Source organism: Neodiprion lecontei, chromosome 6, assembly GCF_021901455.1.
Source record: "Neodiprion lecontei isolate iyNeoLeco1 chromosome 6, iyNeoLeco1.1, whole genome shotgun sequence".
NCBI classification, from domain to species: Eukaryota; Metazoa; Arthropoda; class Insecta; order Hymenoptera; family Diprionidae; genus Neodiprion; species Neodiprion lecontei.
This window is the reverse complement of record NC_060265.1, coordinates 20382046-20401880: the sequence shown is the minus strand read 5'-3', so window position 1 is coordinate 20401880 and position 19835 is coordinate 20382046. Positions and strand designations below refer to the sequence as shown.

Sequence of the window (19835 nt, the reverse complement as noted above, 5' to 3'; positions counted from 1 at the left end):
CTGTTGTGTCAATAAATTTGCAGCGTCAATTGCGCGGTACGTAAAATGCGATATTCACCAAATGTGCAAAAATGTTTAAAGGGCGTTTTAGCTTGTCGCGTATAAAGACTGCACGATGCGTATGATAAATTGTATTTGCCCCTCCACCGACATTTGCAGTATCACTTTCATCAGACTTCTTTCGGGATACAATTTTACAAGGTAAGCGGAAAGTTGACCAACCACCTCTTACCCCACGTGCACAAGGACATTTTCACTCCCTTCGTCGTTATACTCCAGGAGAACGAGACCTGCATGTAAGAACTCGCAACATCGTTACTTGAGTTTTAATCCCAGTGATATACAATATATCACTCTGACATATTACAATCGTGCACACGTCCATACGCGAACAATTTGTCAAGTTCCACGTGAGAGACACACTTTCACCCCAAGGGTTACACTCCGTTTACCCTCGTCTCTGTGAAAACGCTGACTCATCCTTCGGATTTCAATAATAACACATACGTGATGTAGGGTAGGATGCATAATTGTACTAGGAGCCCGAAATGTTGCTATAAATTTTTTCTTTTTTTTTTTGACTTTGCAGGTGTAAATTAGAATGGGTTAGAAACGGTGAGAAAATTACGGAAAAAAAAACCAGAACGACGATGCATCAATCAATCGATAAAATGGAAATATTGTGCAACAATTGGTATTCAATTTTTGTCTCGTATTTTTTTTTGTTTTTTTTTTTTTTTTAATTCATCCATGATATACAAATTTTCATAATCGTATTAATAATTGTAATAGTTTAATTAGTTATGCAATATATTATATTATTTATATATATATTTTCGGCTTTTCGAGCACCGCGGATGCGATCGTTGTTTCGTAACTCGTTCGACACACTCTCGACACATATACATATTGTTGTGTATGAAGAAAGAATTTTCTGCCTACCTGCGATGCGGGGAAATATTTTTCAACTGCAGGATACTTAATGCGCGATTATATAAATACATAGTCGAGCGTAATCACCAATTTACGATTCCATTTAAAGTAGGTGTTTCTCTTGCCCTGTAAGTATGTAATATTCTGTCGAACGCGCAACGCGCATGCGCCGTGTTCGAATCGAACGCCGTTCACCGGCCTTCTTTTTTCCACTTCCCGTTTTTCTTTTAGTTTAAATTTTACGTTATAACTTAAGATATGTCGCCCTCCAAGCAAAGATACATTACAATACATATACAAACATTTACAATCGATACATTATACTCTATATATATATGTATCTATGTGCAGATAATAGTCCTGCAGTTATACAATTTATACATCATACAGTGTTTTAGGTACACTGCGTATACACATAGATAAATATACACGTCTTACATATACCCCAAGTATATTGTACTTTTGGAAGAGAGATACGCCACACATCGCGGAGTAAATTACAATCAGATTCATCGACAATTTCATTTCGGTTATTCGGTTATTTTTTTTTTTTTCTCATTCGTTTATTATTCGGATATCTATTTATTGAATTAAATTGACGACAGTTCTCCGTGTTAATGTTATTTTCTTTTTTTTTTTTTTTTTTGCAACTCACCGTCGTTCGAGCTGTTATTATGTATTATGCCAGTTTGAATTGCATAGCATAATATTGGGTACGTACAATGGGCTTTGCATTTTTTCCTATTATTCAGATTAAATTGATTTTTACTTTCGTTTGTGCGATAAAATATAAATATATTAATATTATATCGAGCGTGGTTTGTAAAACATATCTTAGACGATGTGGATATTATAAGTCCATTTCTGATCAACGGCACAACACGCAAGTCGTAATGTGAACATTTTAACTTTTCAAAGGTTGCCAACAAACTGTGCGAACAGTGACGAGGGACGAGAAGCTGGGTCTGATTTATCAGGTTTAAATTGTTTTCAAGGTAGCGTGCAAAATTGATGTTAGTTAATTATTAATCAGCAATTGAAAATATATAAATGATATTAGATAATATGCAGGTACGAATGGATGAAAATTTTTTAGTGAAATTACTCTGTTGTCGCGATGTTTCGAGTCTAGTTTTGATCGGATTTGAATTTTCATATCATGGGGTCTTCTTCGTTGGTACGGAGAACAGTGTATTCGGTAGGAAATAATTGTAAAATCATCATGTCTGTATTCTAAATCTGTGGAATTTAAAGTGTTCAACACAGGAAAGAGTTATATACTGTGAAACGGTCGTCATGAGAAAAACAGAAATAGCAAGTGATGTGGAAACTCAACATCGCGACTGGCTATTTTCAAACTTGGGCAAATGAGGAAAGAAACTTTGCACCGTACAACAAACGGCCGCTGATCATTCGATTCATTACGGTAACGAATAATGCAAGGTTGTAGAAAATATTTTTGTAATTTGCTGCATGATTATTAAAAATCATCATTGTAAGATTGATTGTTGACTGTATAGGCGGACGACGGATACACTAAGTTTGTTCTTTGACCGAAAAGGAAATATTATAACATGTCTTGTTTTCCGTCAAGACTTGAGAACTACCTCGAAAGTACCGAAATAAAATGTTTAGGATGCTACGACGACTCAATTTTGCGAGAAAAATCGGATCGGATTTTAGTGTATTTTGGAGTTTGAAAAATGCTAGAATCGAATTACGCTATATCGAGTTGATTTCGAGAGAGAAAACTGTCATTGCGCACAGTTTCAACTCGGTTAGGAGCTACGAGTCAAAAGTTACGGTCACTGTACCTCCTCATACTTTGCTAGGATCGATAGTTCCGAAGTTATACGTGAATAATGCAAAAAACTTGGATTCATTTTTAGAAGAAAATGCGACGTATCGTGTGCTCTGAATCCTGTGGGAAACGGTTATAATATACAATAAATAAATAGAATAAATTTAATGGTGGAACAAAGTTTCGGGTACTGGAGTAAAAAATCAATAATAAAGGGCACCGCAGTGGCAGAATTTAAATTATGACTAAAGCGCTGAAATCTCATAATTAATAGGTTAAAGAAAATATCGTTGCAAGCTTGTTCAAGTTGTAAAATTGGACTATTAATTTCTAATTCATGTGTTTATTAAAATTCTATGATGCACGAATATGGTCCAAAAGAACGATAACATCTGCAACAAGAGATTTTATGCGATTCTTCAATGCGTTACAGTCTTTTGATAAAAGAGATTTTTTCTAAACGTGATTTCACAAGTAAGTATACAGCTTTAAACGGAAGACATTTTATATAAATGATGGAAGTTGTAGAATAAGGACGCAAGATAATTAAATTCTGTTCTTATTTCGTTACGGTTGCCCAAAGATACCCTGGGAGCAACAAGGTACAAGATACTTAATTTACCAGGGAAATTTTCTGGCAAAAAGATTAAAAATTAAAAAATAATTGGGCAATTTTTTTTCGTTTTTTGGGTTACAAACGATAATTGCAAAAGTTACACGATACCTTACCATCCCCTTTTGATATCGCATCAACTTTTCACCGAATGAAAAAGATATTAAAAAGCAAAATTACCTTTCCGTAAACTACAAAAATATGTGATATAAGAAACGAACCGAGAAATTCCTTACTTCAGACATATCTTTCAATGGTGCTGCCAGATTGTTTGTTTTTACAGGGGTTTCACTAGCGATCAACTTTCGGAAAGATGAATTGGATTTTTATTCTCCAATCTGTAACGGTATAGCACTAAAGGCATAAATGGATCGTATTAATATTACGGAAAAGATTTAGTTACAAGGAAATTCATTTCTTGTATGCCTTATTTTAGGTAACAGCGTTCTACTCAATTTTTCATCTATCAGAACTGTGACAATAACAATAAATTTACAATCAGGGCTGCGAAGATTCGGATTATGTGCCCCTTTTACCCCTCCTTCCTTTTTTTTTTTACGACGCTGAGTAAACTAATGAGAAATTTAATTTCTTCGAGGTTTCTGTAGAGATTGGAGCTTCACGTTTACGTGCCTAAAAAATTGCTGGTTTTAAAATCGCGAACGAAAAGGATTCACGTTCACGTCTGCAACTTGGACGCAATGAGGTTGGACATCAAAGAGTTTAGACAAAATTATCGATCCATTTTTCTGACACAAAGTTTTCGCTGACTTTTATCGCTGCAGCATTAATTCTGAATATAAGTGTGATCGATTAATTATACAAGGTGGTCGTCTCAGAAGAACAGAAAAGAACACATCAATTCGCACATTTCCAGATATTAGTACGATTCATAAGTTTTTATCATTTTTGTTATTAATTATATCATCATTGTTTTCAGCGATGCTTACTTTAGTATTGTTCTGCTTTGCATATTTCTTGAGTTTAAAGAAAAAAAGACATTTATCTTTGGATTTGGCCAGTTATCCTCCTGTCTGATTAGTGAATAAGTACTATGTGGATTGTAGATATACAGAATACGAATTTATTAACATATGCCCAAATTCGTGAATATATGTGACGATCAATTGAGACGATGAAATAACGGCAACAACATTATGCTGCACGTGTGAATAAAAGGCATATAATAAACCAATGTGGATAAGTACGTCATGCATAAAAATAATTTCTCCCATTGAAACATGAACCATGATTCGGTTAGTAATTTACCCATAATTGTAACGATTTGTTAACGAAACAAATTTTCAGTGAATTCAAAACAAGTTGCGAATATGATGACGACAAAAGATGTTTTACGTGGAAAAGAACGAACATTTTCAAACCAAGGAAATCACGTCAATCGATTATTTTCCACAGTAATTAACAGACTGTTGAAAAACAATCAGGCAATTTAGAAACAAAGATTGTTTCAAACAAATGTATCCGCAAATACATATTCGACACTTGTAGATTTGCGTAAGCTTTGGGTATATTTTTACCCGTTTCGTTAAACAAATCGTTATTGGTACCTGCCGGATATATTACCTTCAAATATCTGCGGGTATCGGATGAATGATATAATGGATAAAATATTGCATCAATGTATATAACAAGTAATACGTAATAATGAATGTTACTATACATATTATATTTATACACATATTCTCATATTCTCGTATTATATATTTGTGACTTTATTCTGAATCGTTAGTGTTCGCCACGTTATACGTATAACATTATGACTTGTCTCTTTTCTTTATATATATAATTAATAAATTGAAATCATAACGAACAAACGCGAAGGAACCATGCGTCATTTTTTGTGTTAAAAGAAAAAAAAAAAAAAACAACAATCACGAATGATCGTTATTGTAAATGCGCCAAATTAGATATGCCGAGGTTATAAATAATCACAGACACCAAACTCGAAACACTACAGGCATGCCAATTCTCGAATATACCATTTAAATCATCCAGCTCACATTTTTAAAAATTTTCGTATACATTTCGTGTCATTTAAATTTCATAGATTTCAAAACATTGTCTCGGAATAAGTGAAGAAACTGCATGAACTTTGCGTGAGTTGGTGCAAATTTTGCACCAATGCACTTATGGACTCGAATTAAGTCAGGAAAATTGCGATCCTTGCACCAGAATTGTGTGAAATTTTACACGAAAAGTATTTGAAAGTTTTTAAAATGTATATATCTATATATATATATGTATGTTACCAATTAAAAACCACTTATTATATGTACATATAATATATTTGATTATTTATACAGCTATATTTTGTTGATAATTTATTATAGTTAAATAATAATTTAATAGATGATTTCTGGACGAGATTCGTTATCAAATATGTATGTAACTACCGTAAAAACATTCGTTAGACATACGCTGCGATTCGTAGCTGCGCGTCTTATAAAGACATTATTATTTAATTTCAATAAATTACAATTGAAAGTCTTGCGGTGACCGACATTAAACGTCGACTTTCGTCTAATCAGTTGATAAGCCTGTTACACCTCATCCGTGTCGTCTAGAATTATTTTAGGAAAGAAATTCCGGCGATTTCATAAGCACAATTAATTTTATCTCATTATTAGTGACCGTTTCGTAACTGACATTTACATTCTTCCAATTTCAATTGATGAATCGCACATGATATTACGAAGGCAAAAATAATTTAATGCAAAACCTGTAAAATATCTTATCGGCGGAAAGAAATTTTGTTGAAAAATAATCGCGTAGCTAAATTTGTTTCCTTTTCCTTTTTTTTTTCTTCTTTATTTTGTTGTTTAATTTGTATAACGCGTCGTTAAGTTTATGAAAATAATTCGAATACATGATTATTTTAAGACGCGTATTATACATGTTATTTTCGAACTGTATTTAATTGTCGATAAATTTATAAATTTTGACTTCTTGAACGTCCGTTCATTTATTTTTCCACCGATAAGATTGAATTAAGAAAAAAAGAAACCGTCGAAATAATGATAATAAAAAAAAATTCAACCCACACACTATTATCCGTACGTATATTATGTCCAACATATGTTCTCATCTATTTCTTGGGCTGCGTCATGTGATTGAAATTTGAAGAGTGCGTGGAAAATATATCGCTTCGATCGATTAGGTGTATCGTATAAGTTTATCGAATTAATCATGTCTATGTATTATGTATATTTATATGTATATATGCGCGCGTTGATTTTTAATTAATTTTTTTTTTTTTTGTTTTCTGTCTCTTGTTTTTCCAATGATAAATGTATAAGTATCTAACTGGTTCCCGTGTACAGTCATCGCTTCCTCACTCATTCTCCGCGCACACAATTAGAGGTATTTTCTCCTTAGACTATTTATTTGGCAACGCTATATGCATATGTATATATGTACGTATAGTATAGATATTATATATTAATTAGGTATAATTGCACTTTTTCCTCGTGAGAAATTATTTATTCACCGTTATTACTATTTATTATTAAGACTTCGTACGCGCCGATTTCTACAATATCTTCCCTATTATTATTATACCTATATAATATCATGTGTACTTAATTATGTATAATATTTACGACAACGTACGACGAGGAGCGCCGTTTCGCACCGCAAGTGCCTTTTCATTTTTTTTTTTTTTTTTTTTGGCACTGATTGTGAACACGTCATGGCACACGGGTTCCTAATATGCACCGCAGTCGGTCTTTTCTTTTTCCTAGTATTTCGAAATCGTTATCTTTATTTTTCATTTTTCTTCTTCATTTAATATACTATACAGTTTTCCGTTTATCGTATATAATTTCACTATGGATAATTAATCCGATTTGTTATGATTTATGTACATGGTACACGTTTAGGGTATGTGCACGATACTGTATAGATAAGTTTTATATACACAGAATCGAGAATTATTTATCATTTTCGTATTGTGTCACGTTTTTTTTTTTCACACAGTCGAGTCATTTTAGCAACGCGGTTGGAGAAACCCGTGTATTTTATCCCCACATGTACTTTTATCATAGAGTCAAGATGACGGCGTAAAGAATTATAATAATAGGAACCCATTGAAATGTGAAAGACAATATTCTATCCTTGTTGCGGAATTATGTACGTACGCGGGTCTCAGTTTTTGTTTTATTTTTTGAGATACACATTTGTATCAACTTTTTTAAAACCGTGAAAAAGTAAGGAAAGAAAAATCAACACCCTTGTTAAAGGAATTGACTTGTGAAGGGCGAGAAATGCGAGGGTACAGATTGAGTTTTTTTGTTCTTCTTCCAGTCGTCGGCTAATTGTTTGCTTCGATAATTAATTAATTCTAAGTGGAAATTCCGTTGCGTGAAACTTCGCGTTACGAGTTGGAGATAATTTTCTTTCTTTATTTTTTCTTACGAGGAAACGCGTGCATCGCTTAGGAACCAAACGCGAGGGTGCAAGAATTCCGAGAATTTGAAACGAGTTTATATTTCGAGTAAGCTTCTCGCGCAGATCTCGGACGAAGGTATTTTCAAATAACTGCGGTGGCTCGGAGCTTTTTCTTACATTCATTAAATTTTAAACTCATAATATTTTTGCATTCTTAAGGAAAGAGGAAAAGAAAACTGGGAAAAAAGACAGAGAAAAAGTGAGGAAGTTGTTCCAAGTCCTGGGATCTTGATCCTCAAGGTCTAAGGAGAAATACAATTATCCACACGTTTCCCACGTGTGTAAGGGTCCACCCTAAACTTTTAAAGTAAAGAAACACTGCAGAAGTACCAAGCCATGCATCGATCCATAGACTCAAAACCAAAGAGTTTGGTGAAAATAAGCAAAGGAATGAATAAGAGTTAGTATATCCGATGTTTGAAGGTGCTGACTCAAGTGGATTCTTATTTCCTGTAGATTGATACGATACTCCATGGGTTAATGTTCAGGTATGTAATTGCAAGAAGATGAAATTTCTGGATAACGCAGGCTCCGAATACAGGATTAAGATTGGGCGACGATGATTAGATTTCCAGGGATTAGCAGCTTCAGAGTTGAGGCGGATATAAGAGCGTCTTTCGAATTTAAAATAAAAATACCCCATGCATCAAAGAGTGGTAAATAAATTCCTAGCAGCGTAGTAGATACAACAGGTGTTGCAGTCAATGCCATGTAACGGGCTAGAGTTAAAACGAGATTGAATTTTCGTAGCTAGGCTGTAAAATTTTACTCGCGAGGTGCGAACAAAATTTTTTGATCGAGTATACGTAAAGTATGCGTTTATTCGGTCGTTTTTTCCGGCCGCGAAGCCGAGGCTTTAAGCTTACGTATACGTGGATCGTAAAGTGGCACTTTATTGTGATGAAACAGGATCGAAAGGATGTGCTTTAAGAACAGCCGATCGAAAAGTACTATTTCGCAAGTTGAATTTAAACGAAAACAAGTGTCGAAGGGGAAGGTGGAGAAGAAACCGACGTGATCTTGGATATGAAACAATGAAATTTCTCGGAGTTAGAAACTTCGAGAAACTGATTTGGCAAAGAGAAATTCGATGACAGAATGACTTCGTGAGGAATGCAAGGGGGTCGCCCTCGATCGGAAAACTATAAAAAAAATCCAGGTATTATGTTGAAGAATTTCTAAGCCAACGTGCGATTAGTTTATTATCCTTTGCAGAAAGAATTCGTGCAGAAATTTTATGCCCCAAATGGCTCAAGCCACATGTCTTCACGTAGTCTCTCATTCTCCAATGTCAGCGAATCGACTTCTTTCAGAGTGCATGCACGTACGACTGCTTCCATGTCTTTGTGCAGTTGGTCAGAAAAAGCAGCGATAAAATATAACTTATGAGAGATCTCCTGTACAATTGTCCGATACAATTCGAGCGACTTCTTGAGGCTGATCAGGTCTTCTCTGTGGGTCTCTTTCAAGGATTTTAAATCGGTCGAGATTGATTTCAAAATCTCATACACATCTGGTTGCGGTGCCCCATTTCCTTGTTGTTTAGCCTTACTACAATTAGTGGAATCACCTGAAGAAGAAAATAATTCATTGCACTCGGCAAACCATGTTTGTGGCATTTCATATTAGCCCAACTGCCGTGTTCTCTAATCCACGTGGCTAAGTGATTTTCGAACTTGAAGAAATTTCACGTGCATATCCGTATAGATGGTACAGGTTGGGTTAGGTGCCACGTGGTGCTTGGTGAACAGTCCTTCAACCGTCGATCGAATAAAGAAATCAGAGAGAAAGAAGGAGAGAGAGAAAAAAAGATACAGAAAGAAAGGTGGAGAAAGAGAAAAAGAGATGAGAAGAAACGATAAAATTGGGGGAACCCGAATAGTTTTGGGATTATAAAAAAAACAAAAAAAAAATAAAAATGAATCCATCTAATCTCCAATAAACGAATGTTTTGATTTCTGACGGGGTTCAAACTATTCAACAATTACTTTCAGCTTTGACTTATGAGCTTTTTTCAGTTAAAAAGATTGTTCGAAAAATGATTAAAAAATTTTCTCACTCAGGCATACCCCAGTTTTTTTTGAAGATACCTTGTTACACGCTGTACATGCAACCCTTAAATATTACATTCAGGGGACAAAGTTGACTATGTCAACCGAGGGGAAAATAACTCGAGATTTGAGCGACACGATCATTTTTTGAGTTGAATTAATTTAAATAAATTCATTTAATTCAGCTTCATTTTTTTTTTTAACTCAGGTAGATTTCTTCAATTAAACTTAATTCATAAATCACAATTTTCTCTCGATAATTCACCGTAATTCAAGTGAGTCTGAAAAATGTTCGATTCATTCTTTTGCATTACCTGTTAAATAAAATAATTTTTTTAAATTTGATCTAAATTCTTATTTAATAAAAAATTTTTTCTCTCTGTAAATAAATAATTCTGTTACGAATACGAAAGAATTTAAATAAACTTGACTCAATTTTCCATAATTCAGTTATTTCTTAGTTAATTGTCAATATTTCAGTTAAATTTTAGTAATTCAGTTAATTCTCATTAATTCCGTTATTTCGCATTAAATCAGTCAACTCGCATTAATTCAGGTGAATGATAATTAATTCGCAAATCTATTGACACGTCAGTTCAGCGAGTTATTTCCCCCTCGATGTCAACGATCAAGTTCTGTATCCCCCGTCCGGACCGCCGAATCGTAAAAGCGATATTTGCCGACAGGTAAGTCGATGAATTACAGTATGTACAGATTTCTTCTTTTTGAAAATTCATTTCTACTTTTCAATACTCGGCAGTGTTGAAAGCGAAGCGACATAATTGTACCTTTTGGCAACATCCGATTTACTCTTTCAATTACAGTACTATAACGTGTTTATCGTACGTTTTTATACTCGCAGTCAATTTTAATTCGCTCATTACATTTATAGGTATTTAATTATAAGGATAAATTTTTTACATTAAATCACAATTTAATCGCGTCTTCGCGATGAGCGCGTGCAGACTTAAAGTGAAAATTTTTCAATTTCCTCAACTTTTCTGATAATATTATATTCTTCACGCGTTTACTGTACTCTTGCCGATTTCTCCGATACATCAAATAGTCGCAACGGCCTGTCCGCAACTAAAAATTATCCAAAAACTCGACCCAACGACACTAAAAGGAACCATTTTGTGTGAACTTTCGCAGGAAGCTTAGGGGAAAAACACATGTCTGAAAATTCGGATATAGAGTAAGCATGTATTCATCCCATTAGTCGGAACAGTTCCGTTTAACCGATTGCGTATCACGCGTTACATTCCGCGCACTTTAGGAACGTAAAAGACAAAAGAAAAAGAAAAAAAAAAAAGTTTCGTCGCACTCTGCGCCAAGTAAAAGAGCGCCAAGTGATCGGCACTCAGTCAATCGGCCCTAGGAATCAGAGGACCAAACGTATTCTATTCCACCTTTCGTACACGTATAATTAAAAAAGAGAATCTCAACCCCCCCCGGTTGGTTTCCCCCCCGGCGTCGTAGCGTCTTGTTAACGAGTATCATGAGCTCGCTGTGAGTTCCGGGCTTCGTAACCGACGGGGACGAGGGTGGACGTCGTTATAGTCGAAGCGGCAGGCTCGGATCGCGTGATTTCGAGGAGGCGACGAGGCACGGATTTCAGATTCGGCCGCTACCGGTGCCCTGATAGGCCTAGGTTCGCTCATCACAGACACAAGCAAAATTATAATCATGACACAAAACGCACCTAGGCACTGGTTCCCGGCGGTGGTTTTGCAAGCTCCGCTGGTCTGATCTTCGTTCGTCGTCTGCTCCACTTCCGTGTGCGTGGCCTGGTCCACCCGCTGACTTCCGCCCAAAGGATCGCCCTCGGTGTCGACGACGTTGCTCTGTATCTGGTCGACGTCGACGTTGCCCTTGGAGCCGCCGATCGCTAGCTCGTCTCCTTCGACGGACGTGTTCGTGCCGTAAAGCACCAGCTTCCACTCGCCAAGCTCCGCTGCAAGAGGACCAGTGGATAAATTAGATGTCCGTTTAAGCGGATACACGACGCCGGTGTGCGTATTGGCGGATTGTGCGAGGCGCATCCTTCAACGTTTGGGATTATTTTTGAATTCCTTTCTATCAAGTGTATAAATTAATTTACGTAACGCGAGCATGTTTTACCAGTTTTTTCACGAGTGTTCTCCGTACGCGAAGTACAAGTTTCCTCTGACGTTAGAGTGAGTCTACGAATGCGCATGCGCGGAGTACAGAAAAGACCACGTTTCGTTTCTAGGAGTTAAAAGTGGTCTTTTCTGCACCGCGCGCATGCGCGTCGTCGCAAACAAATCTGACATTACGCGACCCTAAGCTCAATTCCATGCTTGGTGAAAAAACGCCTAACATACTCTTGTTATGTAAAGAATCGTGTGCAACAAGGAGACAACTTTCGACTACGACTCATATTGCAAAATTACGCTCGGCCTGAAAAGACTGAGTTTGCCTCCTCGCTACACAATATATAAATATTCTTGTGTGATTTATTTTTTCGCCGTCTCGCAAACAGTTTCAAATTAGAATATCCGCCGATGCGTTTGTCATTTTCGAGTGCTGATATCTACGCTTTGGAAACACTTTATGAACTAGTGGAGCGATATAGATGTAAACATTATGGCCGCTGATGAGGAGCGTATTAGGTACTGCACAATTATTTTTGTGTTCCAGTTAAGAACAAACGTCGCCGAAGCCGCTGAAATAATTTATTGTTCTCTTCGCGAAGGTGGTGTGACTGATACGAGTTCCAAAAATGCATTCCTTTTTAGCTGGAAGACGAAAAGAATGCATTATCGGCTATGTTCCTTATCGGAGACCCTTGCGTATACATTTGTTTTGGAGGTTATGTTACCCGCTCCACTAGTTCACACTGTGTTTTAAAAGAGTAAACGTCAGCAGTTTAAAATCGCAAAAAGGATAGGTAGATGTTCTAGATTAAAACCGCTTTCACGTTCAGCGAAAAAAGCAAGACATTAATTAGTACACCCAATAAGCAAATTTTTGTTACAAATGAATAAAACATCTCTTCATAATGTTTCATAATTCGTCCCAAATCGGTAGTAGATCGCAACAGGACGGTTTTGCATTATTTTGAACTATGCTATGATGTTGATAATGACGAGGAAATATTCATTACCGTGCAACGGATATATCGCGTATGGCGGAGAGATTCGTCGACGCATGTGTAATATCCGTGAAATTAATATTCATGTGACCAACGTGTACAGGGATTTCCATTGATTAATACATACACGTGCCGAAAATATTAGAATAAACCTGTACTTTTTTCCTCCTACTCAATTTATACTTTTTTTTCATTCAAGCTCTTACACATCAAAGCACTCTTTGATATATCGTTAATGGTACTTCAGATTGTTTGCATTTTGTTCAAAGTTTTCTTCAGAGTTTTGCAACTGTTACGGAATATGCGAAGTCCTGTTGCGTACCACGCTACTGTTATAATTACTATACTACGGCTACCATGGCATATAAATAGATTGTTTATGAAAAAAAAAATAATACCGTATATATGGGTAGCATTCGTCTACAGTACTTTATAATATAAAATAAAAATGTCCCGTTATCGATCATTCCAATATTTCTTTACCTGCACGCAAGCCTGCGTAAGAATCGTTGGAATGTTCGATCGGTATAAAAATCTGGCATAAAATAGTACTGATTGTGAGTGCGCTGCTTGCATACATGCTAGAACGCTCAAAATTAGACGAAAAGTAAGTGTCGGAAATGAAAAAATATAAAAAATGGAGAAAAGAGAAAATAAACAAACGGGAGAAGTGTAATAACTCAAACCGCGGATTACTCGGCTGTTATAACAAAAGTGTTTATGCGATGTACGGTTTAAAATTAATTAAGCGCACGGTGTTTCTTACGTAAATGTAAACGTATGGGGCATAATATTATAATATTGCTGTTTTTGCTGTTTTTTGTACGTGTGGAGAGTCGAGGAAGGCGCGTTGGCTGCGCGTGGGGCGTCTGGAAAATTAATATACCGTGGGTATATACGTCTATATACGTATATGATTGTACAGAGATGGTGGTGAAAATTTTGTCCCGGTTTAAAAATACTCGCTCACCGCCAGGGCTCTCCGCAGGGGAAATTTCCAACATCCGGAATCACAATAAAATAGGCATTTATCGAAGTCATCGGGCGGTACCAACAAACGAAAGAGAACGAAATAATAAAAAAAAAAACCGTTAAATTGATTTTGTAACGAAACGTGAGAATCTGGGTTACAACGAAATTACGTCAGCCGCAGTTTAAACGAGATTGCGTTCGATCTTACCGTTTATATTACGAGACTTTTAATGAGATCATTGCGGCGAGTGTAAATATACACAAAAAATTCTGTGTAGGTACAGAGAATTTCGGAGATCCACGTCAAAGAAAAAATGAGTGTTTAACTTAGCTTTGGGTAAAAAAAAAAAAAAAAACATGATTAAACTTAATTACACATTTTGGTAAACCGATCGAGGCGAATGGTTTGGACAAAACTTTATTTCATTAACCGTGTGGTTGCGAAGGTGGATCACGCAAATTGATATTTCAACGACACATAAATGTATAGGTGATTTACATAGTTGGGATAATAACACTGGCGTGGATTTAATAACGGCTACAAAGCGGTACAGCGTGTAATAAATAATGTTACAGTTAGTGTAAATCGAGCGGGATTGAACACAAACGGGTTTACACCAACTCAAGAGTTACAAGGTGAGGGTGCAAAAAAAAAAAAAAAAAAAAAAAAATTACAAGTAAACGACAAACATTCACACAACTAAACATATCGAGAGAAACGAAATTGTGGTTTCAAGCAGCAAATGGAAGACTGTCGAATTACGGTGCTTGGCGCCTCGCTACGGCGCTATAGTGCATTCCTACGGATTATTGAACGGTACATATAAGATAGGAGAATCAAATATCCCGTCACTCCTCCAATCGACCATTCCAAGCGATATTACGATAAACGAGAAACCGGACGGCTAGTTGACTCGATAAAAATGAACAGTCTGTTCACTTAACTCGTCCTATTAACGCCGTGTGGGACGATTTTCGTTTTTTGTCATTATTTTCTTCGAATTGACATGTTTTGAAGTAAATTTGAAACCTGGATAAAATTGTAATAAACGGTAAGTTTGACAAATATTTGTCGCAAGATTTTACACAGATTCGAAAACATCTGGTTGCAATCGGTGCGAAGGATTTATCCACCTTTCATCCGGCACTACAGTTTAGTCTGCAAAAGTATCCGTCCGGTACGTATTAATTTTTTTTCTGTGTTCGAGATTATATTTTTGCCAAGCGTAAGTGTGAAAAAATATTTGATCGCATTAGCTTGAATTGATACAAATTTTATCTATTAAATTTCAATCTCAGTGTAAATTGATATAAATTTTCCAAATAAAGATCCGTCGCTTAAACGCGGGTCAACTAACGTGTACGATTACCGAACGAAGAGAAAAACGGGGATGAATTCCTCGCCCGCTTTGGTACAAGCTAGGGAAATGTCGATTGAAAGAAGATACAGAGAATTTGATCCCGTGTTCCGGTACCCTTGTCCAGATGCAGATTCCTCGAGTCGAACTGTTCGTCCTGGAGTAAGTCCAGTCCCTTGGCCCTGGGTGTGTGCTGACCAGCTCCCCTGGCCCCGGCGTAAACGGGATAAAGAGGATAGAGCTGTTGTATCTTGGGGTACTGTTGAAATATCGCGGGAATTTTATTTCCCGCGGTCTTAGCCAGCGGCTCCATGAGGATGAGGCCCCGTTGCTGAGAGGCGACGGTTGACGGCGAGCCGGAGTTGCCCTTTTGTCGAACGGTTTGCGGCCTCGTCATCGTCATCGTCGTCGTCGTCGTCGACGTTGCAGTCGTCGCCGAGCTCGTCAAAGCCGCGGCTGGGTTCGTCGGGAGCGGCGAGGTCCGGCCCCTCGGTCTTGGCGTGTAGAGCCGAGGTTCTCCGAGGCTCGGACCTCGCGCCGTAACACCGCGAAGGGTCTGAATGGTTGGCCTCGGGGTCCCGCGGTTCGCCGATTTCCCGTTCTTGTGCTGACCCCTGGACTTGTTCTTCCTCGTAGGTTGTTGCGGGACGTTCACCACGTACGGCTGACCGACGTGCGACGACTTGTCTCCGGCCTTTTGCTTCCCCTTGAAGCTCGTCGGCGCCAGGACGTTCGGGTTCCTCGAGTATCCCGTCGTCCGAAGGCCGCCGTACGGCTTCCTGGGGATGTTGCCCGCCGTCGCGGGGTTGTAGAGTGCGTACTCGGTCCGGTCGGGGAGCGTCGACGTCCCGTAGAAGATCAGGGCCCACTCGTGGAGTGTCGCCCGACCTGTGGGTCGCCGTCAGCCGAAAGGCAACTTGATGAGGAGGTTGGTCGGCAAAAAATCAATGCTTCGTTGTTTATCTTATCACGAGACAGTCGTGCACTGGGTCTATGTATATATATATATTGGTCAAGTTACTACATCCGTAGGCCACGATAAATGGAAAAAACGAAGATACTGGTATTACAAACTAAAACTTGTCAGACATCCGTGCTTCATTTTAAATTGTTTCAAAATGCTGTAAACAAAAATTTGGTAAATTTATTCCATTTTACTTTACGACGGCTCTTTTTATTTAAAATACTATTTTTTTGTAAATTCACAGAGAGTGTTTTTTATTTTTAATTCACTGGTCAATTCGATGTTGCACCATTGGTCAATATCGTTATGCGAACGTGTAAAAAAAAAAAAAAGTGTTTGAGCAAATTTGATTAGACAAATAGTCTCTTGAATAAAACAAGCCGTCGTAGAGTAAAAGCGAACCAGTTTATTGTAAACTTAACAATTTTTGAACGATTTGAAATTTTTATTTCTTCATAATATCAGTATTTTTTTTCCATTTTTTGACTTTTAAAGAGATCTTCGTAGCTCAGAAATATGATAAGTTGATAACTACTCAATGTACGAATATCTCGAGGCGCAATTAATTATCGGTATCGATTTTTGGCCAACCAATTCCCTTCATTCTTATTTTAGGGTATTTTTTACGGGTGTATATTGACGAGGAAATGTGAAACGAGCAACTGTTTCGTATTTTTTATGTTCAGAGATTACCTTGTACCGGCTTGAGGTGTTAATTTTCGTTTCCGTTTCCTAACAACAATGATAATTCAAACCCGGCAGTGCCATGCGAAGCCACGCTCGCTAATGGATTCTTCGCCCTCTTTCATCCCATTCTCGTCTTTTCGGGGAGCTCAAAGGCGTCAGCTGCGACTCGCAGGTTTCGCATCCTGACGTTAGCTTGAAATTACCTCGTTACAAAGTTACGAGTATTGAAGCTTAGCCATTAACATGAATCTGAGTAATGCACGGCCGTTTTGAGCGCGTAGAATAGAAAAGCGGGGCTGTGTAACATGGCGTTTTTGTTGTGTTCACTTCGATTGTTTTACCTATTCACTGTATACTATTAAAAATACATAAAAAAACCGAGCGGATGACACTGACTGTGGATCGAAAATGAACCCAGGATCTGTTAAATTCTCGCATCTGATGCGTGTAATCCATTAAAAAAGAAGTCTACCGTCACGGTTCGGCTATGTAACCGCGTTTGAAATGTTTCTTTCTCCCAGATTCTAAAAGGGAAACTGATGAAACTAGACCTTGAGATTCCATTCACTGTAAAATTACGTCCGACAGACTTCAGTTCGGTGAAAATTCCAGCGTTGACGAATTGAGCGGGAACAACTCCGAAGCTATTTGTATTCTCTCACATTTCAAGGACGCGAGGATTACCCGAGTCGAACTAGACACAATGGAAGTGTCCAGCATACAAGAAATGCTTCTCCGGTGTGGTAATACCTTTTTCCGTATTTTCCCTAGACTACAAAAGAACAGAGTTTCCATTGTATCGTGAAAATTCTGATCTTTCATTAGCTTGTAACATCGATTGTCATGATTCGTATCATTGTTTCTGAACAACAAGACTTGCGCACTGCGATTTACATCCGTAATTCCGTATTTGCGATTCAACGGAGGCTGATTCGATTTTGGATTATCGGCGTTGCTTCTTTCACGAAAGGTTACGCCCGAGATTAGTCAATAGCTTCGTAAATTAATAGACAAGCTATTCGATTGAAGCAAAACATTTTCAGATTCACGGACCCCAACAATCAGTGTCTCAACTCATTGTCAGTACATACATGTATATCTGTTCGCCCAACTGTTAATTTAAGCTTTTACAGGCCAGGTCAGTAGACAATGCAAACAGTTATGTGAGACAGATTACACAAGCATTAAACTTGGAGAGAATATTGTTTGGACGCATGCTCGGCTGTTGTACCAACGCATTTTCACGCTGGATTTTACAACCCTTTTGTTCTGATAATCCCGAATTGATATCTGACTAAAGTTAATATGTAAGAACGTGATTTTCGGTGCAACGAGACCAAGTGTTGCCTCAAAAGTAATCTCGCTCTGTAGATTTGTAACCGTATAAATTGTCTGATTATAATCGTGAGAAGAAATCATGTGGTCTGGAAGGTGATGTATATTTGAAAAAAAATTTGTTTTTAACCACGTCTAAAATATCACGAGTAGGATGGATGGTAAAGCACTTAAATGCTGTCTAGATGAAACACAGTTACATTTAATCGCTAGTTGTTTAACAACCGGTGAGCGTGAGAAAAAAAATCTTCCCTGTATATTATCAAGCGACTTGAGTTCTTCGCAACTGGTGTGAAACGTTACGTTTACGAGGTATTAAGCAGTTTGTTAACTGCGACTCGGACACGGTGTGAGAGCTTACGAGATTCAACTATTTCGCGTGTGAAACTTGTTAACTTCTGTCGTGATAAAACGCGTTTCGATCACCAGACCGCGCGAATTATTAATTCGAGCGAGTGGAGATTTTCCGCAAACGAATGCTTCGACGATAAGCTTCTTAGCGAATAAATCGAGTTAAATTGCCACATAAACATCTGCAACGGCAACGCGTATAACACGTTGATGTAAAAGGATTATTACGCAGACGAGGATCGAGCGGAAATGCAATTTCATAACGACGGGGAACCGGCGAGTGTCATAAATTTTATGCACGGTGTTCCGAAAGCACCGAGGATTCCAAGTTCCACGTCCGCATTTCGCCGAGGTTATTATCGACGAGCGCGCTTACTCACCTAGGTAACGACCCTCGTTGTGGATCTCCAGCTTCCACGAGCCGTGAGGACGTTCTCCCCAGGTGTGGACGGACATGAAGGGCCACTGATTGAAACCGGCCTTCGAGGCGTCGTGCAGCCTCTTCGCCAGGAGCGTGCTCTTGGTGCCGGCCGGTGACGTGAGCTGAATCTGAAGATCTCCTCTTCTGCCGGCCGTAAGCGATACCTTGGCCTGAAGTAATCGCATTTGTAGGTAATGTCATTTTTTCATTCGAAAATATGGAGGGAAATGGAAAGGAGGAAATATTTCACAGGCTTACCTGGACATGCTCGAGGAAGTTGACGCCGCTGCATTCCTTGACGTGCAGCATCAGCGTGATTTGGCTCTTTGGTGGTATCGTTCTGTAAAGACCAAAGAAAAAAAGAAAAAAAAAAAAACAAAACGTGGTTATGCTCTACATTTGGAAATAAATTGCTAGTCAAGCGTTATAAGCTCTGCTCTTCTCTTCGTAACGTTTTTTTTTTTTATCTCCTTTCCTTTTTTCTAAAAGAACAGCGATTGCATCCCTTCAAGTTTTTCGCGGCTATTCTTAATATTTTACCATTTATTCTTGACGAATTAATATATGTAAATGGTAAATGAATTTTTGTAGATTAACTTGAGACACATTTTCATTTTACATGAATTCGGTATTTGTGATCAAGTTTTCGATATAGAGGATAATTGATAATAACTTTAGGTAACTGTTTTTCCAAGTTTATCTGTCACAGTTTCTATGGTAAAAATATCAGCATTGACAACATTTTCTATCTACCTTTATATCTCACT

General features: G+C 37.7%; 1 protein-coding gene across 5 annotated transcripts in view; it reads right to left on the bottom strand.

The window, feature by feature from the left end:
• The window catches only part of LOC107223248 (furin-like protease 1), a 140029-nt gene that overhangs the window by 7004 nt on the left and 113190 nt on the right, over positions 1–19835 (bottom strand). For 3 of the 5 annotated variants that reach the window (XR_006905129.1, XR_006905130.1, XM_046744459.1), the window contains exons 8-10: positions 19327–19408; positions 19028–19238; positions 11568–11819 (exon numbers count right to left, since the gene is read on the bottom strand). Coding sequence is in view for 3 of the 5 variants with exons in the window: in XM_046744459.1 (XP_046600415.1) it covers positions 11568–11819; positions 19028–19238; positions 19327–19408 (545 nt within the window). In the remaining 2 variants the exon portion in view is untranslated. Of the gene's footprint in view, positions 1–1474; positions 11504–11567; positions 11820–19027; positions 19239–19326; positions 19409–19835 lie in introns of those variants that run through there. The other 2 variants (XM_046744460.1, XM_046744461.1) reach the window with 2 other exon arrangements.